The 15,119-nt window shown below is 47.0% G+C and overlaps 1 protein-coding gene across 2 annotated transcripts in view; it reads left to right on the forward strand.

Annotated features, from left to right (window-relative positions):
• Positions 1-2,344: 2,344 nt before the first annotated feature.
• Positions 2,345-15,119, forward strand: part of Usp10 (ubiquitin specific peptidase 10) — a 42,268-nt gene continuing 29,493 nt past the window's right edge. The window contains exon 1 of one of the 2 annotated variants that reach the window (XM_008772609.4): positions 2,345-2,993. In XM_008772609.4, the coding sequence (XP_008770831.1) occupies positions 2,586-2,993 (408 nt within the window). In that variant the 5' untranslated portion in view covers positions 2,345-2,585. The remainder of the gene's footprint in view (positions 2,994-15,119) is intronic. The other variant, NM_001034146.1, reaches the window with a different exon arrangement.

Raw genomic sequence — 15,119 nt, forward strand, 5'->3', positions numbered from 1 at the left:
CTCGTGGGGTTGGGGTTAAAAAAAAAACACCAGAGGCCACACTCCACTGGAACATCTATTATTTGTGGGTAGGCATATTGCTCCGAGTTATTTTATCACAGCTGTGGTGGATTGCACTTAATTTACTCGCTTAGAAAAACACAAATCATTCCCTTTACTGTTCTTCGGAATAGAAGATGGGCAGGGCTTTATATCTTCCACAGGGTTTGTGGCCCAACTGGCTTCAGAGGCTAGCTGCATACCTTCCACATCTGACCTCCCAGACAGGGCCTCACCTCACATAGCCCAGGCTGGCCTCTAGCTCACTCTGTAGCTCGGTATAACCTTGAACTCCTCCTGATTCTTCTGTCTCTACCTCTGGAGTATAGGGATCACAGGGTGGGCACCACCATGCCCAGCGTAGGTGGTGCTTTATAAATGCTGCTCAAATGCTCTAACAAGGAGACTCAGCCCTGTCTTCCTCCACTTGTCTGTTGGTCTCTTGTCTTTGCCTACATTTCCTTGTAGAGACCCTGGGACCAACTTGGAATGACCCTGTTCACATCCCTCACCATCATTCCAGCTGCAAGGGTTTCATTGGCTAGGAGACGGCTCCAGCTATGTAGGGACTCGGCTGTGCTGTCTTCCTGATTTTAGGAAGGGGTTAACCACATCAGATATGGAAGATCTACAGAAAGGTTAGGGAGCCTCTCCAAGTTTAAACAACCAAGTAGACTGGTTTGAAACTCCATGCAGGCTGTTAAGTAAGCACTGTGTGGGGCCACTGTGGGCTCCTACTGAGGCAGGAGAAATGAGAAAGTTAAGATGGTAGGGGTGTGAGAAACCTGACTCCTGGGGATCTAGTCTGCACTTCCTGTTGGCTGAGAGTCACAAAACTGAGACTGATAAAGCCAAGGCTGCCTGTAGGGTTAAAGGTGGTTTTCCTCAGGACACCAGTGATGCTAAATGCAATAAAACATTCCTAGTTTGAGCCATGATGTTTGTGACCGTGAGCTTAACCTTATCAGCACTCCCATCCCCCCACCCCTCCTTCCCTTGGTTTTTCTGAGACAGGGTTTCTCCTCTGTGTAACCCTGGCTGCTTTGGAACTTGTTCTGTAGACCAGGGTGGCCTCAAAGAGATCTGCCTGCCTCTCTATCTCCAGAAATTAAAGGCATGTGCCACCAACCTAGTCCAGTATCTCCATCTAAGCTACCAACTTTATAAAACCACCCGAATTGCTTTCATTGTAAATTATTATTAAATTAAATATTAATAAATAATTTATTATTAATAAATAATATTATCAATTATTAAATAATATTTAAAATCAATTTTATAGATTACTGTTATTAACCATTATTTATTATTAAATTATTATTTTATTGAAATTTTATTATTATTAAAAGCAAATTATCGTTTTCTGAGACAAAGTCTTGCTCTCTGAGCCATTCAGGTTTGCAATTCACCAGAGACCTGCCTGCCTCTGCTTCATCCATTGTAGATTACTGGCGTGTGCAGCCAAGCCGGCCCAAAAGAAATTTCTTAGGAGAAACCATCGAACCAGCTCATTCGGGAGTTTCAGTTCATCCTTGGCTCTCTATAAAGTTTGTTTGTTTGTTTGTTTGTTTGTTTTTTCTTTTCGGAGCTGGGGATCGAGACAGGGCCTTATGCTTGCTAGGCAAGCACTCTACCACTGAGCTAAATCCCCAACCCCTCTCTATAAAGTTTGAAGCCAACCTTTGCAACATGAGAGAGTTGTGTCAAAGCAAAAGGAAAAGCGAAACCCAAGACACCTAAGGGCAACTCTCTGGAGCAACCATGCCCACACTCGGAACACTATCCTTTTCCTCCTTGTCTCTAAATCCTAAACTCAGTCCGTCCCGTGTATTCTGTTTCATCTCTACTTAATAAACTTGCCGACTTTGCCCCACGCGGGCTTGTCATAAAATCCTTTCCTGGCCAGGCAGTGGTGGTGCACACTTTTAATCCCAGGACTGAGGAAGCAAAGGTAGGTAGATCTCGGAATTCAAAGCCAGCCTGGTCTGCAGAGCTGGGAGTAGGAGGTTTAGCAAGGGATTTTTGCGTATATGGTTGGGTCAACAGCTTTCCTATGTGTATGCACCTGCGTGTATGCAATAGGTAACATTTACCTTACCCTTTGCAGAATGTGCTAAGTCAGCAACACGAATATCTACCCCTCCCTTACTCAGAGCCACCTTCCTTACTCAGCTCTGTGTGGCCTGGAACTTACTATGTAGATTGGTCTGCAATTCATGGATGACCTTTCTACTTCTACCGCCTATATACTGAAATCACATGAGAACAATTCCGGATCAACGAGTTCTTTCTAAAATTGTTTATTTTGTGTGTGCCCTTTGTATGTCAGAAGACAGTTTGTAATTGGTTTTCCCTTTGCGTCATGTGGATCCCGAGGATGAAACTCATTTGGTCCTCAAGGGTACAGGAGGCAGGCTCCGTTACCCGCTGAGTCATCTCACTAGCTCCTCAACGTTTTTTTTTTTATGTTTTACAAAGAAACAAAAATTTTTTTCCCAATGCCAGGCAAAGCTAGTTAAGAGAATGAAGAGTGAAGGAATGAATGAATGAACGGTCGGAAGAGCGCGCTCCAGAAGGTAAAGGATCCGTGGGGGATCTCCAGTGGCGATCCCAGGGCGGAGCTCAGGCGGGCACTGCGCAGTTACCACTCCCGGACTCCACCTTGCAGCCCCGGGGTGCGTGGCCAGTTCAATCCTCACGCCCTCACCCGGAGCGGCCAGCCTCCGCGCGTTGTGAGCGGAAGGGTCGCCGGCCCGGGCGCACGCCCACCTGTCGCGCGCAGGCGCAGAACGTCGCCTGGCTCTCCCGCGGTGCAGTCAGTGCGCAGGCGCGGCGGCCGATGCGAGTGTGTCTGTGCGGCGAGAAGATGGCGGCGACGGGGGACGCGGCGTGAAAAGCCGGAGGAGCTCCGAACCTCATTGAGACGGGCCGCCATGGCCCTCCACAACCCACAGGTAGCGCGGGCCGCGTCCTGGGCGGGAGGTCTGGGCCACGGGACGGCATAGGGGCGACGGGCGCGAGGTGCGCGGCGGGCGAGCGGTGGGGGAGGCGCCGGCACGCTGCCGGCCTAGGCCCGCGCCGCGCCCCTTAGCGCCGCGCTCCCCAGCGTCCGAGGCCGCCCGAACTGCCTCGAGAGCGTCCGAGCCGCCCCGAGAACGCCCGAGCCACCCCGAGAACGCCCGAGGCCGCAGGGAAGGCCTCCGCGTGCCGGGCCAGCAGCCGGGGAGTCCCGGGCGACGCTCTGGCCCAGCGGCGCGGGTGGCTGGTGTGCTGCGGCGCCGCGGGGACCTGGCCCTCGCCTCAGGAATTCTGTTGCAAGGAAAACTGGGAACCACTGGGGCGGCACACTCTGTCTCGCCCGGGACTGACACCTTTTGCACGGAGTCCGAGCCTGGGCTAGGTAGGGGCCCGGCAGTCTGGAGCGCTTGCTGCGCTTTCTGTGCTGGAGCTGCTCCTGCAGACGACCCTCTCCTGAGACCCACTTAGGAGGAGTGAGAAGTCAGCACGTGGTGCCGCTTCTCCGGGCTGCTTTAGAGCCGGCGTCTGTTGAGGTCTCAGCCCCTACACTCGAAATCGCTGTGTCTTTTTATAATCCTCTCCCAGGTTGAGAAGTAAAATGACTCGGGAAACTAATGAGGAAAATCATTGCCTTTCCGAGGATAATAGGTGTATGTATAGGCAGGCGAGGTCGATCTGGTTAGGCCACCTTTGAAGACTGATCATCTTTTTATTTTCGAGCAGGGTCTTTCTCTGTAGTCCACGATTGCTTCTAATTAAAGATTTTTTTTTTTTTTCCTGTCCCAGCCTGGTGGGTTGCAGGCTTGAGCCACCACGTGCTTTCGAAAGGTTATTTTAGTAACTGTTGCAATATGGGATTTAAACCTCGAAACTTTTTAATAAAAGGTTAGATCCTAGGAGAAACTTACGTTTTCTTAAAGATCTTCGGTTTCATAGATCAAATCTGAACTTTGCCTGTTTGACCTTTCCCCTCCATTTGTAAATGCGCTTTTGTATTTGGTGTAGGTTTTTTTTTTTTTTTCAATAGGCAGACTGTTTGTATTCGTTGAATAATATATTTTGACAAATGTATCAACCCGAGTTTTAATTAGTTTTTAAGTTTTAGTCAGGTCTTCACTATGCAGCCCTGGTTAATACATGGGAGCATTCACCACCATATCTGACTCTATCCAGAGCTTTTTATTTATTTTTATTTTATGTGAATGAATGCTTTGCTTGCATCCTGGTGCTCATTGAAGTGAGAAGAGTTAGAAGTTAGATCTCCTGGAACTGGAATTAGAATGGTTGTCAGCCTCCGAGTTGTGATGGGAATGGAGCCCCAGTTTTCTGCTAGAGCAACTGCCTTAAATTCTGGAGCCATCTGTCCAGCCCCTCTTCATAGACTTGCTCAACTCAAAAACACCTTTAGTCCCAGCACTAGGGAAGCAGAGGCAAGCAGATCTCTGAGTTTGAGGCCATCCTGGTCTACAGAGTTCTAAAATAGCCAGGGCTACACAGAAACCCTGTCTCAAACAAAAAAAAAAAAAAAAATCTAGTTGACTACCTTGGTTTATTGTTGGAATTAGTCTGTACAGTTCATTCTGAACTGAGGTATAATGTAAATCAATCTCTGTCTCTGTCTGTGTGTGTGTGTGTGTGTTTGTTTGTGTTTTGAGGTGAAAGAAAGCATGCTTAAGCATGGTTCGCTTTCTCAAGTGCCAGTAACAGTGTCCAGTTGGTGGAAGAGGTGATGCCTTTTAAGTGATTTCACTGGGGTCTGTTGTCCTGGCATTGCATCGCCTAGCGTTAGCAGTGCCGTGGGTCAGCTAGCGAGTGGAAGAAGGGAGAAGAGGTGGTGATAGCTTGGAGTCCTGTTTTGTTTTGTTTTGTTTTGTTTTTTTCGGAGCTGGGGACCTGTTTTGTTTTTAAAGGACTAGTTGAGGGTTGGGGATAAGGTTCTGGGTTCCGTCCTCAGCTCTGAAAAAAGAAAAAGAGAAAAAAAAAAAGGACTAGTTGAGGAATAGCCATGGAAGGTGGAGCACACTTGTAATCCCTGCTTGGGAGAGGTGGAGGCAGGAGGATCAGAAGTCGAAGGTCATCCCTAAGCTACATTGCAAGTTTCAGCCCTCCCCCCTCTCCCCAGAGGAGGGAGGAGGAGGAGAAATAGGATTTCACTATTGAATCTTTTGAGTTCTAAGTATTTTAACAATGAATTAGTTAATTCAGTCATGAGGTATTAGCAGTTTACCTTCGGCCAGACTCCATGACGAATGCAGTCCGTAGCTTTTGTTTTGATCGCTTTCGGAGACAGGGTTACCATATAGTCCAGGTTAGCTTTAGAGTGAGTTTTCCTGCCTCAGCCTCTCAGGGATGGGGATTTTAGGGAGGAGCCTAAATGCTCTAGGGTTTTGTTGAAGTAACTGCCCGCAGGTTTACAGTTAAGGGTCAGTTTTCAGTGGACTTTCAGAGGTTACAGGTTAACTATTTCATTTCCATGTTTTGGATTGTTTGCTTGAACCCTGTTTTGTGGATTGAAGGGCAACTGTGAACTTGGAAGACTCTGCAGGGCGTTCCTGTCCACCAGCTAAACCAGTTTAGAGAAGGAGCTCTCACCTGAGGTGGAAGTGGATCTGGCATTCCTGCTGTTAGAACTGGCTCAGTGAGCTGAGCAGATTAATCTGAAGCTCCCAGCTCACTTTATAGTTGAAAACTTGGCGTTGGGTCCACAGTGTGGTTCTGTACAGGTTGGGTGGTGCACTGTTGGTTTCTGTTATTCATAGACCCCCACATTTTACATTTTACATGCTGGGAGTTCTTGGATACAGTTTCTAGCACATGGCAGAGTGTTATACTGACTTGGAAGTGCATTTGTAACTGATAACTAGATTGGGGTAATTCTTAAAGATACTTTTTTTGAAACAGTGTTTCATTACGTAGCTTGTGGAACTGATACAGCAGCTCACACTTCCTACTTCGGTCTCCTGAGCTACCTTCCTCTGCTACCAGATGAGAATCTTACAGGGCTTGTGCAACTGAACTAAACAGTGTTGAGGTGGTTACGGGGTATTTGAAGATACTTTTTTTGTACGTAACAACAGCAAAACATTTAGGTCAATCCTGAGACTATATATGCTATGAGAAGTCAGGAGCTTGCAGTCCTCTGAATGCCTCAGTTGTGTTTAGAGACTTACCCTCCTGTCCTTTCAACTCACCTTGTTGGGAACTCAGCACTGAAAGTCAGTGGACAGATACGATTCTGGATTCTTCTCTAGGGCTAACATTATACTAGGTATTTCAATTTATGTTACGTGGAGGTAGTATGATTTGAACAGTGGTGTACACAGGAAAATTAAAGGAGAAAGATGCCATAATTTGGTGACTGCCTCATGCAGACTAGATTGTCAAGAACGGGGAAAAGCTGTCCTTCACTTGGATGAGGTGTTATCAAGTCGTTGTAGTTTTGCACATTATAGTTGTGTGAGCACTTTTGAGCAATGGATCAAACTTTCAGGATGCACTGGAAGGGGTTAGGAGACACTTCTCATTGAGAATTTACCAGTGTGTTTGGGAAGTGGCTAGCAGAGCTTGCTTTTGAGTTAGTAATTAGGCCAGTGCACTGCAGTTGACTGGCACACATGAAGAGCCACTGCTGCAGACCAGACACATGCGTCTGAGGTGGAATTTGCTGGCCATGGGATGTTGGATTAGTGTCATTTGTCTTTTAGTGCCACTTCAGCAGGGCGCTGTTCATTTCTAAGACTTGCATGTGCTTGGACTGCAGTTTTTCTGTCTGTGGAAGCGAGCTTCAAAAGGCCTTGTGTGACCATCCTGTCTGGGCAGGCTGGATTAAGAGCTGCCTGCTGGAGAGATGGCTCTTGCTGCTCTTGCAGAGGACCTGGGTTTGATCTCACATGGCAGCTCACATCCTTGTCTGTCACTCCATTCCCAGAATATTTGGCACCTTTCCCTGGCATTTTTTTGGGGCACTGAATGCACATATCAATAAAACACCCATATTCATAAGGTTGGAAGAGAGAAGAACAAGTGTGGGACAACCATGGTGGCCCACATCTGTTACCCCAGCACATGGGAGGCTGAACATGGGTAGGAATTTGAGCCAGCCTGGGCTATATGGCAAGATACTGTCTGAAATTTAAAAAAGAACATAAATTGGAACAAAAGGGTAGCCCACGTGGCAGGTTTATTTATTTTGTTTCAAAGATCAGAAAATGTGGTTTATAGTAAATAAATGCAGCTCTTTAGATGGTAGCTGGTTATTTTGATAGTGGGGAACTTCAGCTTGATGCTGTGTTTCATCTGAAGACCTGGGGAATAAGGAGCAGCTCTTCTCTCCTGGGAACAGGGCAGGCAGGCAGGCTGTGGGGACAGATGGGGGAAGGAAGGACCTCTTCCTGGAACTTGTCTTTCATGCTTGCCAGAGAGTGGAGAACACTGTAGGAATGGAGCTGCTCCTGTGTGTAGGTGCATACCGTGTACATGTGGAAACTGAAGAACATTCGGGTGCTTCTCTGCCTTAGTGCCCTGGCTGGTGAGCTTAGCTTGAGATGCTCTTTAAAAAGAAATGTTTTTATCCCCTCCCCACACCCCTTCATGGCTTCAAAATGCTCTTTTAAAAACTTTGTTGGATAGTGGTGAGGTCCGTCTTTTAATCCTAGCACTTAGGAGGCGGAGGCAGGTAGATCTCTTGAGTTCCAGGTCAGCCAGGGCTACACAGAGAAGCCCTCTCTCTCTCAAAAAACAAAAAAAAAAAACAAAAAAAAACAAAAAAAAAACAACAAAAAAAACCCAAAAAAACAAAACCAAAATTTGTGTGTGTGTGAGAGAGAGAGAGAGAGACGGTGGGGGTGGGAGGAAGGCTGACTGACTGACTTAAGGCTACCTTCAAACTTGCTATTTAGCCACATAGCCAAGGATGACTTACGAACCTCTTGCTTCTACCTCCTCCCCAGTGCTGAGATCACAGTAATGTGCCACCGTGCTGGTTTATGTGATTCCGTGGCTACAGCCCAGAGCTTTCTGTGTATGTCACTTGGCATCTACATGCTCCATGAGAGTTAGACTCAGGAAAATACTAAGCTGCAATAGCTGTACTGTACGCTGGTTTCAGTGGGTAGCCAGGCTTGAGGGAAGAAGCTGCTGACGAAGATTGGCACCCTGAGTGCTTAATCGGGTCTTTTGGCTGGGTGGGACATAGTTGGTACAGCTCTGTTCACAGAGACAGAATTTGGAAGGCTGAGTGAAGTCTTGCTGTGTCACAGCTGCTGGCCAGGAACTTGTAGCAGTCACGTCCCAGTCTCCTGAATGCTGTGATTAGAGGTGTGCACCCTGCAAAATTGATCTTAAAAAATACACAGAGTGGGGCTGGAGAGATGGCTCAGTGGTTAAGAGCACTTACTGCTCTTCCAGAGGTCCTGAGTTCAAATCCCAGCAACCACATGGTGGCTCACAACCATCTGTAATAAAGTCTTAAAAAAATTAAAAAAAATACACAGAGTAAGGCTGAGGTAATATATGGATTACATTTTGCAAGACGTGGACCTTGTCACCTAGGCTGCCAAAGAGCATTTAATGCTCCATTAGAATCCGGCAGTCACCTTTGGATGAGCATCTGGGGCTGCACTACTGAGCTCTCACACTCCCACGCTGGTGCCCTTGCTAGGACAGAAGGTGTCCACCTTGACTCCACCGCTTTTCCTGAGCTAATGGTTGGGACCCATTAGTTCATGGATTTATTGGTATCCTCGCAGCTGCCAAGAAGCTTTCTAGTATTTCTGTCTCTTGCATCTCGCCTGTATTGGGCAGCTTGTCTCAGGGAAGTAAATCCAGGGACCGTGAGGAATGTTTGGTTGTGTGTGTGTAAGCTAGAGGTTGACTCTGGGGTTAGTTGTTTTCAGTAGGTTTCTCTGTACCTCTGGTTGTCCTGTCCTGGAACTCACTGTGTAGAACAGGCCCTACTTGAGATGCACCTGCCTCTGGAATGCTGGGATTAAAGGTATGTGCCTCCACTGCCTGGCTCCTTCCACTTCTGTGGGCTCCAGAGATGAAATTAGTATGTGAATTACAGAAGTGAGCCCAGATCTTGGCTATACAGCAGCTGCATAGCTGAGCTGTCTTCCTGGTCCAGGACTTAACATTAAAATACATGCTTCTGACCTCTTTAGTGTCCACTAATTGTAGCCACAAGGCCAGGGTGCAACATCTTTTCTTTACAGTGAACCCATCAAAGCTGTGTGGTAGGGAAAAGAGTTGGAAAGGTAGCTTCATTCTAGGTTCTGTGACATCTGCCCATTCTAACCCCCCTGTCCCTCATGAGTGTGAGTGTTTGCCTGCATGTGTTTGTGACCCAAACACTGTATTGGCTTCCCTGGAACTGGAGTTAGATAGAGATGTCTGTGAGCCACCATTGAGGATGCTGGGAACCTGGGTCCTTTGCCAGAGCAGCCAGTGCCTTTAACCACTGAGCCATATCCCCTTTAAAACACAATGTAAATGGCATTTCTTTCTGCACTGAAGCAAGTGAGTACCCCAGAGCTACAACCCTAGCCCATATCTTGATATATTTAAATTTTTTAACACCTCCCCTCTTCTGCATATAGGGTTTTTCTGTGTAGCCTTGGCTGTCCTGGAATTTGCTCTATAGGTCAGGCTGACCTCAAACTCAGATCCTTCTGCTTCTGCTTCCCAAGTAATGGGACTAAAGGCCTGTGCCACCACACTTGGCAGACTTTTTTTTTTTTTTTTGGTTCTTTTTTTCGGAGCTGGGGACCGAACCCAGGGCCTTGCGCTTCCTAGGTAAGTGCTCTACCACTGAGCTAAATCCCAACCCCTTGGCAGACTTTTTTTTAAAGAGTAGTTTAGTTTAAGGATCACATCAAAACTGAGAAGATATCTCCCATATAACCTTTTGGTATTTTAAGTAACAACTTCCTTTAGAGAGGTGCTGAGGCCGTCATTCTTTAAGACCCAAACTAGGCTTCCTAGGTGGGTGAACAGTGGACAGGAAGGAGTATATTGACTTTGAAGGACATTGTAGTGACTGGGCACTGTGCTCTGTGTAGCCTGTGTCAGCTGTCACATACTGTTATCACTGCTCCACACACACCACAGAAGAGGCAGGCCCTCCAGGTCAAGAGGCTGATAAGTCAGTGTGAGGGACTTAAAAGCAGGCCTTTGGCTTCCTAGTTTGAGTTTTTCTACTTTGTAGAATTGCCTTTATAGACACTAGGCCAGGACCTGATGATCACTGAGGGACTCTTACAGTGATTCTCAAATGAGAGGTAGAGAGAAGGGGTGAGATAAAGGTGGGCGTACACGTGTGCGTGCAGGAGTTACTGTGCAGTAGTAATGTGCTAACAGTCCAGTCCTTTCTGATTTTATTTTTACTTATAAAACAAAGACATGCTATTTTGTGAGCCATTTATTCCCTGCAAAGGAGATGGGGAATTTAAAATAACAATAAAGGTTTTTTCACTAATCTTTCATCTTCAGTTTGTCATCTGTATGGTTAGACCTTTTTGCTTTGGTTTGATTTAGAGACAGGTGACAGGTTCTCTGAGTTGGTAACCTGGACAGCACACTGGATTTAGAATGCGCTTTGTTGCCCAAACACTGGGGTTAGGGACTGAAGCTGGCTCTCACTGTGTGTGTGTCTGGGTCTATATGTTGTATGTGTTTTGATGACAGGCTCCTCCTAACCTCACCTCCCCATCAGGCGTCACACTTTAGGATTATAGTGTGTCCTGTATTTGGAACAAATAATTTTGAAACTATTCTAAAATATTCTGAAATTCAGTAAAAATTTTTATTTTGTGTGTATGGATTTTGTATGCCTAGTTCCCATAGAGAAAAGAGAGGGCATTGGATCCTATGAAACTGGAGTTACAAACAGTTGGGGGACAAAACCTTGTGCATGCTGGAAATTGAAGCTGGGTCTTCTGGAAAAGTAGCCAGTGCTCTTAACAGCTAAGCCACTTCTCCAACTACATATTCCACTGTAGTCCTGTGTTTCACTTTATACTGTACAAGAGGCACTTCTCAGTTAAGTTCTTGTTGGTCTGTTACCTCTTCTATAGTGCCCTAAAGGACAGACCCTACATGGTTTGGGGAGAGTGGTGAGTCATCTGCCTGAGTGGCTAGAGAAGAGTCTGCTAATTAACATGAAACATTTCTTTTTTTCTTTTTAAACATCCCCCCCCTTTTTTTCTTTATATGTGTGGCTGTTTGCCTTGCATGTATGTGTGTATCACGTGCATACCTTGCTAGTAGAGGCCAGAGGAGGTGATACCATGGGGCTGAGTTACAGGGTTGTGATCCACCTTGTGGGCTGGGGATTGAACCCTGGTACACTGGAAAAGCAGTCAGTGCACTTAACTGCTGAACCAGCTCTGTAGCCCTTAACCAGAAGTGTTTCTGTCTTCTCTAGAGTTAATCTTTTTTAAAGATTTATTTGTTTATTTTATGTATGTGAGTACACTTAGCTGTCTTCAGACACACCAGAAGAGGACATCAGATCCCATCACAGATGGTTGTGAGCCACTATGTGGTTTCTGGGATTTGAACTCAGGACCTCTGGACGCACAGTCAGCGCTCTTAACTACTGAGCCATCTCTTCACCCTTTTAACTCTTAACTTTTCCAGACTGGCACATTTACTTCTGATCCTAATACAATGCAAAGGAAGGTTTCTATATTAGTCCCTGTGTCTCCCCCTCCCCTCCCCTTTGCAGCTCTGGCTGTCCTAGAACTCACCATGTAGATCAGGCTGGCCTCAAACTCACAGAGATTCAGAGTCACTAACTCAATAGAAGTGCATGGTTTTAGTCCTAGCACAGTAGAGGCAGAGGCAGGTGGATTTTTGAATTCCAGGCCAGCCAGAGTAAGTTCCAGGACAGAAACCCTGTCTGGAAAAGAAAAAAAATCAAAACCCTAAAACTTGACAGATGCACCTGCTTTGTCTCACGTGCCAGGTATAAGGCAAGTACCACCATGCCCTGCCACGAAGTGTGCTTTAATGCCCCTGTCTGTGATGTGAAGTCAACAAAACACAGCCTTGCTCTCTCAGAGCTGCTGTCCACTTTGCAGTAGGCAGAACCGGCCCTGAGGAGCCTGCGGTCTTGCCACTGTGAAGGTCTGTGTGCTGGGTCCTCAGTGTGGAATCAGTTTTATTTGTGGGTCATTATGTAACTGATACCTTTCAGCAAACATTTACTCAGCTTTGTGTTCTGTCTCTTGCTTTTGTTGGGGCTCATTTGTTGTGGCTATAGGTGTCCCCCAGACAGTGGCTAGGGGCTGCCTCGGATCCCGAGTTAGGCCCTCAGGCTCATACTGTTACCTGAGCACTGCTTGAATTTGAAGCCACTGGACTGGAATCCCCAGAATTGGACACAGCTCTGGGTGATAGCAGTAGGGCCTGGGTAGCTCCTGGCACTGGATGAGCCTCCTCAGGATGTCTCCGGGCTCTCACAGGCTGGCGCTTTGGGTTCCTCTACTTCCTGAGTGGTTCCTCTTGTTGCAGCCTATTATGGTTTATATCCCCAGCATCTGTGCCTGCTAATTGCAGAGCCATTTTGAATCTTAACTATTGTCTCCAGACTTGGCTAGACCCTTCCCTGGGGGGTTGAGTCCATTGTTGAGCTCACTGGGGAGACCTGGCCTTCCCAGGGGATGGTGTGTGCGAGTGAAGGGAGCATGGTAGGTGAGTGGGCTGGTTCTTGCCTTGATGGGCTGATGAGCCTCTGTTTTGAAGGCTTCCTTTTAGATGTGTGGATGTTTTGCCCACATGTGTGCATGAGCCCCACTCCCACGGAGGGCTTCAGATTCCCTGGAACTGGAATTATGAAAAGTTATGAGCCACCATGTGAGTGGTGGAAATTGAACCCAGGTCCTGTGCAAAAGCAGCAAGTGCTATCTTAGAACAGCCATCTCTCCCAGGTTTGTTTTTAAAGATTTATCCATACACATGAATGCTATTTGCCTGTATGCCTGCATGACAGAAGAGTGCATCAGATCCTATTACAGATGGTTGTGAGCCACCATGTGGTTGCTGGGAATTGAACTCAGGACCTCTGGAAGAGCAAAGTTCTCTTAACTGCCGAGCCATCTCTCCAGCCCCCCAGGTTTGGTCTTTAAATCATGTTTTGTCGTCATTCTGAGGCTGCTTTATATGATCTCCAGCAGAGTCGTCTGTCTGCAAATGACAGCTTTGTTCTCCTGGTGGCTGAAGGATGGCCATTGTGTGTACACGTCTTTACTGTCCTTGTCTCTGTTCCAGATTGTGTGGTGTTGTTTGAGGTAGGGACTCTTGTAGCCCAGGTGGCTCAGAGCTGTACCTGAGAGTGAGTGACTGAGCTTTTGATTTTCCTCCACTTCTGTAGTGCTGGGATTCAGGTTGTGTAGGCAGTGCTGCCCTGCTCTGTGGTGCTAAGGATGGAACCCAGGACTTCCTGCATGCTATGCAAGCACTCTACTGTGCTGTGTCCTCAGCACCAGCCTTCTGTCTCCTTAGCTCGTCCTTTTCTCCTACCTTTGCTAATGGTCAAGAGGGCTCAAGACTCTGTCGTCCAACCATCCATTGAATAAGTGGGCCAGATAACTCCACAGAGAAGTAGTTCTTACCTCTGTTTCCCTTTAGTCTTCCCCACTCTTCTCAGTCTGGGCTGACAGTAGTATAGGTTCCACTCAGGCCCTGGGATTACCCCCATTGAGAGATTCTGAACCCAAGTAAGTTAGAACCAATCAATCAGCTCAGTGTGTCTAAAAGCTGGAATGAGGGCTGGACTCCATTCACTCCAGGCACTGATGGAGTTGATACAGACCTGGCCTGTGTGCTCCAAGTCTAAGGGGCCGGTTTCCTGCCTCTCTGTGCAGGAGACAGCACTGAGGGCCATTGGATTTGTTTTAGCTTCATGGATCCTCACCTCATGTACTCCCTCCAGAGACTTCCTGAGGCTTCAGGTTACATTTTCTACAGAAACAAAACAAATAAGAAACTTATGTGTGCTTTGTACTCTCTGAGGTCAGAAGAGGGCAATCCAGTTCCCTGGAATGGAGTTACAGGTGGTTGTCTTGGGAGACACATGTGGGTGGTAGGAATTGAACCTGGGTTTTTGGAGGAAGAATAGCCAGTGATCTTAACTACTTAGCCATTTCTGAAGCTCCTAGAAACTTCATTTTTGTTTTTGAGACAGGGTTTCTTTCTGTATAGTGTAAAATTTTTTCTTTCTCTCTCTTTTTTAAACAGTTACTTATTTTGTAGCAGGGTGGTCAAAGGACAACGTTGAGAGCCGGCTCTTTCCCTCATTAGAAAGTTAAGATTGAACTCAGGTTGTCTGGCTTGGCAGTAAGCACCTTACCTGCTGAAGCCTTTGCCAGCCCTACCTACTGGGGAGATTCTATACTGGCCTTCTTAAGGTGGGAAGATGTGTGTGCTTCTTAATCAGCTGTTCTAGATTCTTGGGAGTGTTTAAACCAACCTTTGGGGAAGCCAGTGGCCTGCAGGTTTATTGATGGGACGTCCTTCCTGGCTGTTGACCTTCAACTGTTGAGGCTTTGTTGGTTTGGTTCTAGCAGTTCCATCAATGGGGATTCCTGTAGGCCACCTGCAAGCTTCTGCTTGTGCAGAATTAAAACAGTAGTTAGTTGGTGAGGTCTTGGCCTAGGGCTGTAGGGATTTCAAGGAGAGCAGGCCGTTACAGTGAAGTGGCAGACAGCCCTGTGTGAGCTATAGTCCTGTATCGTACATGTGCCCGTAACTCTCAAGAGTTAGAGAATACTTTCTGTCCCAGAGCTCCCACTGTCCGAGGCAAGTAGCATCTGCTGGTGAGTGCGCAGCTTCAGCCCTGTCCTGGGACTGCACCTGCTGTCCTTTTATACATGTGTCTCATTCCCCCTTTCTCTAAAGACTGGCCTAAGGTGTCTTTGGCAATAGGAAAGTAGGTGGGACTTGCTTCCTGCTCTGTCCAGTTGCGTTTGTTAGCAGTTCTAGGCTGATGAGTGTACTTTATGAGCGAGCATCCATTGCTGTGCCGCAGACAGGACTGCTAACAGTGAGCTTTTGTTAAATGA

Source organism: Rattus norvegicus, chromosome 19 (assembly GCF_036323735.1).
Source record: "Rattus norvegicus strain BN/NHsdMcwi chromosome 19, GRCr8, whole genome shotgun sequence".
In the NCBI taxonomy this organism is placed as follows: Eukaryota; Metazoa; Chordata; class Mammalia; order Rodentia; family Muridae; genus Rattus; species Rattus norvegicus.